The sequence below is a fragment of the Rhinatrema bivittatum genome, chromosome 13, assembly GCF_901001135.1.
Source record: "Rhinatrema bivittatum chromosome 13, aRhiBiv1.1, whole genome shotgun sequence".
Lineage (NCBI taxonomy): Eukaryota > Metazoa > Chordata > Amphibia > Gymnophiona > Rhinatrematidae > Rhinatrema > Rhinatrema bivittatum.
This window is the reverse complement of record NC_042627.1, coordinates 58,598,747-58,611,886: the sequence shown is the minus strand read 5'-3', so window position 1 is coordinate 58,611,886 and position 13,140 is coordinate 58,598,747. Positions and strand designations below refer to the sequence as shown.

General features: G+C 39.2%; 2 protein-coding genes across 3 annotated transcripts in view; one reads left to right on the top strand and one right to left on the bottom strand.

Moving 5' to 3' along the window:
- The window catches only part of FGF7 (fibroblast growth factor 7), a 137,204-nt gene extending 129,614 nt beyond the window's left edge, over positions 1-7,590 (bottom strand). The window contains exons 1-2 of one of the 2 annotated variants that reach the window (XM_029574532.1): positions 7,369-7,590; positions 6,280-6,865 (exon numbers count right to left, since the gene is read on the bottom strand). In XM_029574532.1, coding sequence (XP_029430392.1) covers positions 6,280-6,565 — 286 coding nt within the window. In that variant the 5' untranslated portion in view covers positions 6,566-6,865; positions 7,369-7,590. The remainder of the gene's footprint in view (positions 1-6,279; positions 6,866-7,368) is intronic. The other variant, XM_029574533.1, reaches the window with a different exon arrangement.
- The window catches only part of FAM227B (family with sequence similarity 227 member B), a 338,878-nt gene that overhangs the window by 214,016 nt on the left and 111,722 nt on the right, over positions 1-13,140 (top strand). The window lies entirely within an intron of this gene.

Genomic DNA, 13,140 nt, shown 5'->3' with positions numbered 1-13,140 from the left:
TGTAAAGCAAGGAACAAAGGAACATAAAGGCTGTGATGAGATGAGGAGGACAGAGAAAAGGAGAATGTTGAAGAGAGAGAGATGAGGCTAGGGTTGCCGGTTGGCTCCATTTCTTTCAGTATAAGATGATCCAGTCCTGGTTTTAGCCCACTGTAGACTTGTAGTTCTGATTTCACTAGGCAAAGCATTCTGCTTGGTGTTTTGATCGTTATTGCTTGATTCCACCTAGTGGTGGGAATAGATCATGAGCAAAACCTTAGCTCTCCTTTATGAAGGCCTCTAAGGGTCCTATTTACTAAGGTGTGACAACGTGTTTGCATGTGGTAAAGAGTGATATCATAAGGTAAATGCAAGTAACTCGTGGAATTTGTGATGATTGCAAATTTCTGGGAGTTATTTGCTGGTCCGTAAATAAGGCCTCACACAGCCAAACTAATGAACTGCATTGCAGGCAAAGTAGATCACTGGCATGGCAGTAAGTATTGCAGCTCATGAAAAATCTTTTCAAGCTGTGGTACTTGACGATGCTCCCCCGGCTGCCGTACCCACAGAGTTTGGTCCAAATTTTCAAAGTGGAATTATGTGCATTAATTAGTCTGCTTTAAAATTTGCAGGTAGTCCTAGTACATGTGTATACATACATGCAGAAAGTTACACCTGCTCCCGAGCAGATATGACTTTCTGTGTGTACATTTACACAAATACTTTTGAAAATTGAAAGTATGCCCAGCCCCTCTGGTGCGCCTCTCGCTAGTGCATGTAAAAGCATGCTTGAAATAGGGTTTTGTGCATATTTTTAAATGTATAACCCCCCTAATTGATGTTCAAGGTGCTATTTACATACATAAAACAGGGTTTTATGTATGTAAATAGTTACGCACATACATAAAACAGGGTTTTATGTATGTGCGTAACTTTCCTGGTCAGTTTGAGCACAGCTCAGATGCCTTCTTGATATCTTCGAGCACTGCTAAAGTTATATTGCCAATGGTCAGTGATTTGTAACTCAGCTTACCATGCACTAAAGAATTTGAATGCAAGATTCTCTTATTGTGCATTCTTTTTAAAAGAAAGATTAGACCTTTAAGGGTAAATTGAAAACAGTCTGTGGGAAACATGCACACAGAATTTCTGTTACTATTTAATTATAACCTTGCTTGCAGTTTAAGGGTTTTCAGTGCTATAAAATGTTTTGACCACATTAGTACTTTTACTGTCTTTTTGTATGAGTTTTGTGTTCAGTTTGTCAGACATATCTCTGTCCAGCTTTCCAGTAGCTTATTTGTTTTTATATTTAATTTTTATTAATGTCAGCATAAGCAACCAAACAAAACACAGTGTCACAATGCTATCATCAAGCATAAACTGTGCAGGTAATATTGAGTATCATATAAATAGTTGTTGCAATAATACTAACAAGTTTTCATCAAAGAAATGACCCCTCCTTCCCTCCCCCCAAGCTGAGCAGATTCAGGAGAATAACTAAGAGAGTTTGATCAGGCATACATAACTGGAAAGAAACAATAGAAATAGCTGATTAAAATCTCATCATCGCTGAATATTGCTGGAAGAACCAGAATTTAGATTCTTTTCCATAATCACAATATAATATTACAGCAATATTTAAAAATGGAACCACAGACCAGCCAATCAGTGTTGGTATTTAGCAGTAAAAGCCCATTAAATCTAAATACTGGCACTTAATTTTTTTTAAAGGTGAAAAAATTCAGAATTGCAAGTTTTATTTCTTTTAATTTGCTTGCAACTATCAGTGGTATCCTGATCAGTGAACATTGCTGCTAAATAGTTACCCTGTCATAGTTTATTTATCCAAGATACCTAGAGGACACCATTGTTTAAGTAAAGAGATTCCCTTGTTTTCAGTCAAGAATCAAGATAAATGCTTTTTTCAAATGTATGTTTTTTGATGAATCTAGTAGGAACCAAGTACAGGAGAAGAATATAGCATATTTTTAAGATTAGTCCTGTATGTTTGAGCTCACAGTTTTATGTTTGATTATTGTAATCTGCCCACAACTACATGTCAAAATTGAGTGGAATATAACAATTTTAAATACATAAAATTAGAAGATGGCGTGACTCAGAATTCATGTCAGATTTCTAATCTCAGCTCCTTCCATTACATCTCTGCTTCTCTTTGATTAAATCGCTGTTCCTTCCTGTTCATCAGTTTACCTGATTGTAATTCGGTAAACAATTATTATTGTGCTCTTTTCTCCCTCTTCCTTTTGAGCGACACTTGTGGAGTGTCCAAGCACCAGTGAGTCAAAATAGTAAAGGACAATAGTGTGTTCATTGCATAGTAAAACCGGTCGCCTGTAGGATAAACACTTTGCCCTCAAAGTTGTAACCATTTATCATGATCTTAAGATGCAGTCAGTGAGGTTCTTACGGCTACCTGTGCGTGCCAGTGAAGAAGAATGAGCGGCGTAGTATAAAGTAGTGAGGTATTTAGTGCAAGAATATTTAAATCAGCAAATACTTCTCCTCCAAGATAGTGGAGGGAGAAAAGCCTACACCTGCCAGGACAACGTGTTTCGCTCATGGAGAGCCTCTTATGCTCTGGCTGCTGCAGCAGGCAAGAAAAGAAAAGGGCAGCAAGGAGACAAAGAGCCCAGGGGAAAGTAAAGGAGACAGGAGGAGAGGCCTCAGCAAGCGTCCCAGCAGAGCAGACGTTTCCGTGAGGACTGGGCATGGCTCAGCGGCATTCTGTTTCAATTGCCTGACATCTTTCCCCCACTCTTCTTAGCCCACATTTGCCTGTGCTTCTCCTCTGGCTTTCTCCCGCGAGGATCTCATGCTCCCGGAGCAGCCGGGAGGCAGCTGTCTTGGGGGTCTGGCTGTGCTGCTGGGTGGCATCCAAACAAAAGGGGTGGGAGGACGAAGCAGCCAAGGGCCTGCTGGCTGGAACTTGGCCTCTCTCCTTCTCCTCCCTCACACGTCTTTCAGGCACGGTCACACCCACAGCGTGGCCCCCTTTCGTGCCTCGTCCTCGCCCCAGCCATGTGCAGACGTTCCAGAAAAGAGCAAGGCACTTTCAGGCCCTTCGGCAGGCAAAGCCAAATCAAAGGGAAGGTAAACAGGAAAGGATTAGCCAAACAAGAAGCAGCCCAGCTCTACATCCGTCACAGCTCTCCACCCCTTGCTTGTAGCATTGGCAGTGAGTGGCCTGGACCTTAGCCTTTGTAGAAAGATGGCATTTCAGGTGATATTTTGTAGGTTCCATTTGGTCCAAATATCAACACTGTTTTCGTATTTTTCATGCACAAAAGAGTTACTGTGTGGAAATTATACCTGGTGGTGATACAGTAAACATACCAGGCAATTAGGGATATCATTAGTTTGGTGCAAAGTGTGATATTGGCTTTTTCTTTGCCTGATTTTGATAAGTTGCCCGTGGTAATTAGCCCCTAAATGATATGTATTCTCTAACTTCCACACATGTGATACATCAGGTAATCAGTTTTGATTTAGAAGAAGCAGTACTACTGGCCTCTGTCTGGGATTAGATACAACAGGGAAATATCATCTTTACCATCTGATGGAAGAGAGAGCAGTGGTTCTCAAATCTGGACCTGGAGACCTCCAATCTGATCTGCTTTAGGGTAACCAAGGATGCAAATTAACCAGAATATATCTCATGAATATTCACTGTGGATATTCTTTAAACCAAACCTGTCTACATTCAAACACCACTTTACATTTCAAAATATGAAATATTTATTTATTTATTTATTTATAGATTTTTCTATACCGGCATTCGAGATTAGGAACCCCATCATGCCGGTTTACAAATAACAAGAGGGTGTGCACAAAAACAGAACATAAACAAGTGCAAATATGTCTCTATTGAATACAGAGGGAAGCAAAACATTTTAAATAATCACACTGGATTCAACAAACAAGGATGTATAAATAATTCACTTTTTTTTGTAGTAGTATTTCATTCATAATGGTTAATTAGAATAATTAATTCTGTCTAGCAGTTTTAAGTTATATTGCATCCAAGTCCATAAGCATAGCACGTCAAGCAGCACTGTCTGAAGTTTCAAGAAGGCTCATCACCCAGTAAAAATGTTGCTAGTAGTACATTTTTTATAGGTTATCATAAGGCTTGGGAATAACTGCACAGAGCAGCAGTTGCTACCCTAAAGAGAAACATAGGAGTAACCTGCACAGCGCAGCAGATGTTACCATAAGAATCTTGCTGGGCAGACTGGATGGACCGTGTGGTCCTTTTCTGCCATCATTACTATGTTACTATGATACTATATCAAGAATTCACAAACTGGTGAGAGAGGCAAAATTCTTTAAAAGCAAGCATACAATGTGGGCTTGTAGAAGAAAGGACCACAATTTCGTAGTGTATGGCAAAAGAACTAAGTGGCATATCATCTAGGTTATTGGCTAAACAGTAAGAAATCATAAAATGCAAGCATTTAATATTATTCAATAGCATATGCTGCTATAAAATAGTTTTTATGCAGGTAACAGAGATAAAAATTACTAAATTAGTGTATCTAGGCACTCAGATAAAGGTAAGATAACTAGATTCTCTGATAAACATTTTAAATAATAAAGTGATGTTTCTCTTTATCAGACATGTGGGAATTTGTTTAAGCTTATACTGAAGACTGTTTGATAAGCTATATGAATCTCTGAGAACAGACTTCTAAAAGAAAGGATATAAAAAAAACCCCTTCAATTATTTATCTGTCTACAACTAATGCCAAATATTAACTGTGCTGTTATTGTGTAATATTCTTAAAGTACTGTACATGAACTGCATTGTCCTTGTAGTCAGTAAAAGGGAAGAACAATAGTTTAAAAAAATATACATACATTTAATAATTTTAAAAAAAGTTACCAGAAAATGTTTATTTTAAAATATAGGTTAATGGTCTGGTCTGATTTAGCAAGAGGCTTTCCTATAGATCCAAAATTAGATAACCTTGTTAGTAAATCTGGCTCAAGGACTTTGTCATTACAGATGCTTTTATCATCATCATCTGTTTTGTCTCATTACTTTTCGTAAAATATATCCTAGTGAAAACGTTGTGAAGCATATTAGTACTATGTAGTTATAAAAATGCTGCTGGATTTGGAAACTGAACTCAACAACTGTCATGACTAGCTAGTGACAGACAGTACAGCAAAATGCCATCGATAAATGCCTTTTTGTATTTATTTTTCTCTTTTTTTTCTCTGTACTTCATACAGAAATAAAGAACATCTCAAAACAGATGTAGCACATTCAATTATATCAGAACAGATCAGAAAAAGCTGATCCAAAAAAACAACCACCACGGTAGCCCAAAGCAGGAACCCGTGTTATGCTATGTTGAAGGAGAGTGCTTGTTTCTGTTGCATGGCATTCCTAGGGAAATACCACTGGTGCATATTCATATTGTGTATAAACATGAATTTAGGACTATACATGCCAACTTCATGTTGACTGACAGTCCTGGAGAGTTTTTGAAAAAACATGAAAACACGTTTGGTGTGAATATGGTTTACAGTGGGTTGGTGCAATAACATAGAAGAAAATAATCTAGATCAGCTTTTTAATTTCTTTATACTTTAAATATTAGTGCTTATTTTTTGATGTAATCGTTTAAAACTGTCTTAACCAACCATCTGCTTTCCTTAGTATTAAGCAGTGATAACATCTCGCAGTAATATGTTGACTAAATGTTGACTAAATATACAGACTATGATGTCAAATTATAAATATACTTTGGTTGATTATAAAAGTGGGTTCCTTTCTATGTCTGGAAAATGTCTTTAAAAAATATTACTTTTTAAAAGTATTTTTGTGATATTTTCACAAGGCTTCTTATAGCACAATAAATGTATACTTTTAATTTTTAATTAATTAAAATTACATATGGTTAAACAGTCTGTAGTTTGTTTGCATTTCATAAGCTGTAAATGTCTTAAATGTTCATATCTACACACATCCTAATTCACTTGTTAAAGTATGCTGTCCATTTCCTAATGGTTACCGGCTGTGGTTAATACGTTAGCAGATCTACAACATGCCAGGAACATATTATTTAAAGTGGCATAGTTCAAAATCAACGAAATGTCTTGCTTTTAACATAACTCAAAGAAAATGCGTCTTCTAGAGTAATCACACGCTCTGAGAAAATTGTGGGAGTTTCTCCAGCTGTAGCATAGAAAAAAAAAGAATCTACTATATGTACAGATTTCAAAATCTTAAGTAAAAGTACAGCACAATTCAAAGGCATTACTTACTGTAGTTGTTGTTTGGGTCTTCTGTCCCTTTCACTTTTCCTCGTTTATCAATCCATAGATACCACTGTGTTCGACAGAAAAGTTTCCTCACTCTTACATCCCCTCCCTCCATATAATCATAACTTCTTGTATGTCGCTCGGGGCTGGAACAGTTCACGTTTATAGCCATTTGCTCTGGAGTCATATCATTGCAAGCTAAAGATATAGTGCCCACTAGAAAGATAATGTGAAAGTACGATCTGTAGAGCAATGTTGGCAGGATCCAAGTTAGTATCCATTTGCGCATTATAGTGCAGTGTTCTGGGTGTTCATGAACAACATAATGAAAATTAAATCTCAAGTAGATTGATCCTTCTAGGTCCTTGACCTTCCTTTTGTCTTTGCAGTTGTAAGTTGATTTGATTTGGATTGCTCACTCTTCAAGGACTGTGTTCCTTATTTGTTGTGTCACCGATGTCAAATTCTGAATTGCTGTACAAATATCTTTGCAGTCCCGGTATCCTTCAGAAAATCAGGTTGCAACAACCTTGGCAGTTGTGGCCTTCTGTACTATTTGAATTCACTGTTTGTACTGAAAATAATAAAACTGTAAGAAGAGTGGTTTGTATAAATCTTTGCTCCAGTACGTACGAGTTAAAATGTCACCAAACAGCTTTACACAAAGTAAACTGTAATTTATATTTCTAGCTACTGTATATCTTTCATGAAAACATTACATACAGCAAATGCATCCTTTGAAATTGCCAGAGTTCTAGGGATTATACTTTTTACAGTTATATATGAAAAACATTTCCATTTTTTCCTTACTTACATAATATATCGTCATTTCTACCCTCCCCTACACCAAAAATGTCATGCTTCTTTTATATACCTTTGTGGCTGCCCATGCCTTTTTTCAGAGAACTGCCCAGATTTCTCTCTTGTACAGATGTCAGCTGGACTTTCTTTATACAAGTTACACATTTTATGTTTAAAGAACTTATCATGATCTGTTAACTTTTGAACCTTCATCTTTAGCAAAATTAAGAACAGAGAACCCGTCAGTAGAAAGAAAACCGTAAGCATGATCTTAGAGGAAAAATAACTTACTTGTTCTTGATAACAGCTGGATATATAAGTATTCCATTTCTGCTGTCTGCCTTTTGCAAGCTGAGATTCTGCAGCTACAAACTATTTCTCAACTCAGAAAGGCTTGAGCAGAATCATAATTGTTTCCATAAATCAACACGCAAGTGGGATTTTCTGTGTCTGTGTGTTGAGTCTGTTGTTGTTCAGTGCTTTTCGATAAATACCTTTTGCTGACCTCACTTGCAAGCAATTAGATCTAAACCACTGAGCAGCTGAAGCACGAACAAGAATAAAATGTTGAGTGGTATCCACTGGTCATCAGAGGGAGCTATGAACACAGAACATAGCTTTAAGTTGCAAATTACTATGGATTCTCAGTTTCTAGAAACACAGCTTGATTGGAGACTTATAAGAACCCACTGCATATATATGTCAGTGCTGTAAATACTCCTATAAATTAGATCTAAGATTTTATTTGTCATATACATTTTTATGCTTTGGTTTTAAAACTTCTCAATGCCAGCAGGTTACATGATTAAATGTTAGTCTCATGTGAACATGTATTTTAGTTTTAGGGATATAGACTGGTAAAATCATATTTGATTGTTTTAATTACTTTCACACATTTAAAAAAAAACAAAAAACATTTCCAGTTTGTATGTATAGCACATATGCAAATGAATATTCAGAAACATAGTGGTGACTGACTGGAAGAATAGTTTCTGGCAGTAAATGCTGTAGTGCGAGAGTTGAAAGTTTAAATCAGAGTTTACAGAAAGCTACAAAGTACTGCTTTTTCTTCAAGTTATAAGCATATAGGGGCAAATTTTACAAACCCTACGCGTGCTGAGCCTATTTTGCATAGGCCCAGCGACACGCACATGTACCAGGATTGAAAAAAGGGGCGGGGCGTGGGCGGTCCGAGATAGGGGCGTGGCAAGAGGCCTCCCTGGGGTTGCTAGGCTGAGGGATTGTGCGCCGGCACTTGGCTGGCGCGCGCAACCAATGCCTGCCAGGAGGCAGGCGCAACTTGCTAAATAAAGGTTGGGGGGGGGTTTAGATAGGGCTGGGGGGCGGGTTAGGTAGGGGAAGGGAGGGGAAGGTGGGGGGGCGGGGGACAGAAGGAAAGTTCCCTCCAAGGCCGCCATAGGGAAAGCCATAGGGGCTCCCCTAGGGCTCGGCGTGCACCCCCTTGCGCGTGCCGACCCCGGAGTTTATAACATACGCAGATATTAAAATCCGGCCCATACTATATGCAGTTTAAGACAATAAGGGGCAGATTTTAGAAGCCCTACGCATGTAACCTGCGCTGAGCCTATTTTGCATAAGCCCGGCGACGCACGTAGGTCCCGGGGCTTTGTGAAAGGGGCAGGGCAGGGGCGGGACCGAGGCCTCCGGCACAGCACTTGGCCGGCACGCACAACCTACGCCTGCCCAGAGTCAGGCGCAACTTATGAATTAAAGGTTGGGGGGGGATTAAGTAGGGGAAAGTGGGGGGGGGGGGCGGGGCGGCAGAGGGAACAGGGAAAGCCATCGGGGCTCCCCTAGGGCTCGGCGTGCACAAGTGTGCACCCCCTTGCGCGCGCCGACCCTGGATTTTATAACATGCGCGCGGCTGCACGCGCATGTTATAAAATCGGGCGTAGATTTGTGCGCGCCGGGTTGCGTGCACAAATCTACGCCCGCACGTAGGTATTAGAATCTGGCCCTAACTGTGCAATATAGTTATTTTCCACTTTCTAAAATGGCTCCACAGGACAGACTGTTCCAGTACTGGCTTTGTGTCATGGCATGAAAAGCAGGAGTATACGGTGGCGCAAAACCGGAATCGGATCACCTTGTCCTATAAAATTGGAGCTAGCTGGTATTACTGACTTTTTATTGTCTTATTCAAATGACTTGGAGAAAGTCATTTTGATAGTAATTTTATACATTATATCTAATTTCCTTGTAAATCCAGTGAAACGATATTTTACATTTTATTTTACATTCTGTTCCTTCGAACTACAAGCCTGCATCAGACAAAGACTATCCAGAGTATATAGTACCTCCTAACTAAAATGGACTTCTACATTAGGAAGATATAATGTATGTGTGATCGCTGAGAAACAAAAAAGCCTAAGAGTTGCCAACTGTCTCTATTTTTTCAGGACTGGCTCAGCCGGTCCTTCATTTGCCCTACTGCATACATGGACCTGTGGGCCTGCTTTGCTGTAGGAAGTGAGAGCTGCAGGTTTATGTAGGCCATGCGATAAAACCAGGCATGGACAAACCCGTCCTGAAGTAAATGAACTATTTGGCAACTCTATCTAAATGGATCTCTTTTTTTAATATTGTATATTAGTCTAGCACAAAATCTTGAAAACTTGAAACAATACTTAGTTCATATAATTATATTTCTTGTATTGCTGATAGCTGCATAATTATATTGCCTTCCATAATGTACCTGATCACAGTCTGACTAAAAAGCAGTTCTGTTTTAAAAATTGTTTAATTGGATGCTGCCATGAGAAAAATCTGATATCTATTCCCTGGCTTCTGTTCCTTGAACCAGCAGGGGCTGAGGCAGCTTGCACTTCCTCGGGCGAAGGGGCCCCATCCATTTCTCATTACTTTCAGAATACAGGTTTAGCGGACTCCAGAGGGAGATGCAGTCTGTGGCCCTTGGCTAAGAATTTAGTTGTGAGAGCTAAACTGGATGGGAATGAGGTTAAAAATGGGAAAAATGTCTTGCGCAATAGTGAATGTAGGATCATGCTGTTGTATGCCCAGCACTAGCTGGTTCCAGTTGAGCTAGAAACCTAAAGAAGGGGAAGGATACTACAGGGCCACTAAAATATCTGTTTTAGAACTGTGATAGTAAACATTCAGTTTACATCCTTGAATTGTTTTCAGTTGGATTATAAGAACCAACATATTGGACAGACCAAGATCCCAGTATCCAGTTTTCAGCAGTGGTCAATCCAGGTCACAAGTACCTGGCAGGATACCAAATAGTAGATAGATTTCTCCAGGATGGCATTCTCTGAAATGCTCCCTGTTCCACGCGCAGGTCACCAGAGGCAGGCAGAGCTCCAGAGTCTCAATGCGTGGATGAGACGATGGTGCAGGGAAGAGGGATTCGGTTTTGAAAGGAACTGGGGAAACTTATGGGGAAGGGGGAGACTTTCCCAAAAGGATGGGCTCCATCTTATTCAGAGTGGAACCAAGCTGCTGGCACTAACTTTTAAAAAGGGGATAGAGCAGCTTTTAAACTAGAACAAGGGGGAAAGCCAACAGTCACTCAGCAGTGCATGGTTTGGAGGAATGTATCCTTGAAGGATACTAATGAAACAGGAGTGATAGGGCATCCCAACAGAGAGGTTCCAATAAAAGCAAAAGTAGTCCATGTGCCTATATGTAAAAAATCACCGAAGCTAATGATTTCCAAATTATCCTTATCAACTGAAAAGCAGGTTGTTAATTCAAACAAAAAACACACTTTGAAATATCTGTATGCCAATGCCAGAAGTTTAAGAAGTAAGATGGAAGAGTTAGAGTGTATAGCAGTAAATGATGAGATTGATATAATTGGCATCACAGAGACCTGGTGAAAGGAGGATAACCAATGGGTCAGTGCTATATCAGGGGATAAATTATATTTCAATGATAGAGAGGATCAACTTGGTGGGGGTGTGGCACTTTATGTCCGGGAGGGTATAGAGTCCAACAGGATAAAGATCATACAAGAGACTAAATGCTCAGTAGAATCCTATATGGGTAGAAATCCCATGTGTGTTGGGTAAGAGTATAGTGATAAGCATATTGACTGGGTAAATGTAACATCAGGACATGCTAGAGACATACATTTCCTGGATGTAATAAATGACTGCTTCATGGAGCAATTGGTTCAGGAATCAATGAGAGAGGGAGCTATTTTAGATTTAATTCTCATTGGAAAGCAGGATTTGGTGAGAGGTAATGGTGGTGGGGCCACTTGGCAATAGTGATCATAACATGATCAAATTTAAACTAATAACTGGAAGGGGGACAATAAGTAAATCTACAGCTCTAACACTAAATTTCCAAAAGGGAAACTTTGATAATATGAAGAAAATAGTTAGAAAAAAATGAAAGGTGCAGCTACAAAGGTTAAAATTGTTCAACAGGCATGGACATTGTTTAAAAATCCAATCCTAGACGCGCAGTCTAGATATATTCCATGCATTAAGAAAGGTGGAAGGAAGGAAGGCAAAACGATTACCAGTTAAAAGGTGAGGTGAAAGAGGCTATTTTAGCCAAAAAAAAAAATCCTACAAAAATTGGAAGAAAGATCCATCTGAAGAAAATAGGAAAAAGCATAAGCATTGTCAAGTTAAGTGTAAAACATTGATAAGACAAGCAAAGAGAGAATTTGAAATGAAGTTGGCCGTAGAAGCAAAAACTCATAATAAATATATCTGAAGCAAGAAACCTGTGAGGGAGTTGATTGGACTGTTAGATGACCGAGGGGTTAAAGGGGTTCTTAGGGAAGATAAGACCATTGCAGAAAGACTAAATTAATTCTTTGCTTCTGTGTTTACTAATGAGGATGTTGGGGAGATACCAGTTCTGGAGATGGTTTTCAAGAGTGATGAGTCAGATGAACTGAACCAAATCACTGTGAACCTGGAAGATGTAGTAGGCCAGATTGACAAACTAAAGAGTAGCAAATCACCTGGACTGGATGGTATGAATCCTAAGGTTCTGAAGGAGCTAAAAAATGAAATTTCAGATCTATTAGTTAAAATTTGCAACCTGTCATTAAAATTAACCATTGTACCTGAAGACTGGAGGGTGGCCAATGTAACACCAATATTTAAAAAGGGCCCCAGGGGCGATCCGGGAAACTAAAGTTCAGTGAGCCTGACTTCAGTGCCGGGAAAAATAGTGGAAACTATACTAAAGATCAAAATTACAGAGCATAGAGAAAGACATGTTTTAATGGAACACAGTCAACATGGTTTTACCCAAGGGAAGTCTTGCCTCACAAATCTGCTTCATTTTTTGAAGGGGTTAATAAACATGTGGATAAAGGTGAACCAGTGGATGTAGTATATTTGGATTTTCAGAAGACATTTGACAAAGTCTCTCATGAGAGGTTTCTAAGAAAACTAAAATTCATGGGATAGGAGGCGATGTCCTTTTGTGGATTACAAACTGGTTAAAACACAGGAAATAGAATAGGATTAAATGGTCAATTTTCTCAGTGGAAAAGGGTAAACAGTGGAGTGCCTCAGGGATCTGTACTTGGACAGATGCTTTTCAGTATATTTATAAATGATCTGGCAAGGAATACGACAAGTGAGATTATCAAATTTGCAGATGATACAAAATTATTCAGAGTAGTTAAATCACAAGCGGATTGTGATAAATTGCAGGAGGACCTTGCGAGACTGGAAGATTGAGCATCCAAATGGCAGATGAAATTTAATGTGAATAAGTGCAAGGTGTTGCATATAGGGAAAAATAACCCTTGCTGCAGTTACACGATGTTAGGTTCCATAATAGGAGCTACCACCCAGGAAAAGATCTAGGCATCAAAGTGGAAAATACTTTGAAATCATTGGCTCAGTGTGCTGCAGCAGTCAAAAAAGCAAACAGAATGTTTGGAATTATTAAGAAGGGAATGGTTAACAAAACAGAAAATGTCATAATGCCTCTGTATCGCTCCATGGTGAGGCCGCACCTTGAATACTGTGTACAATTCTGGCCGCCACATCTCACAAAAGATATAGTTGCGATGGAGAAGGTACAGAGAAGGGCAACCAAAAT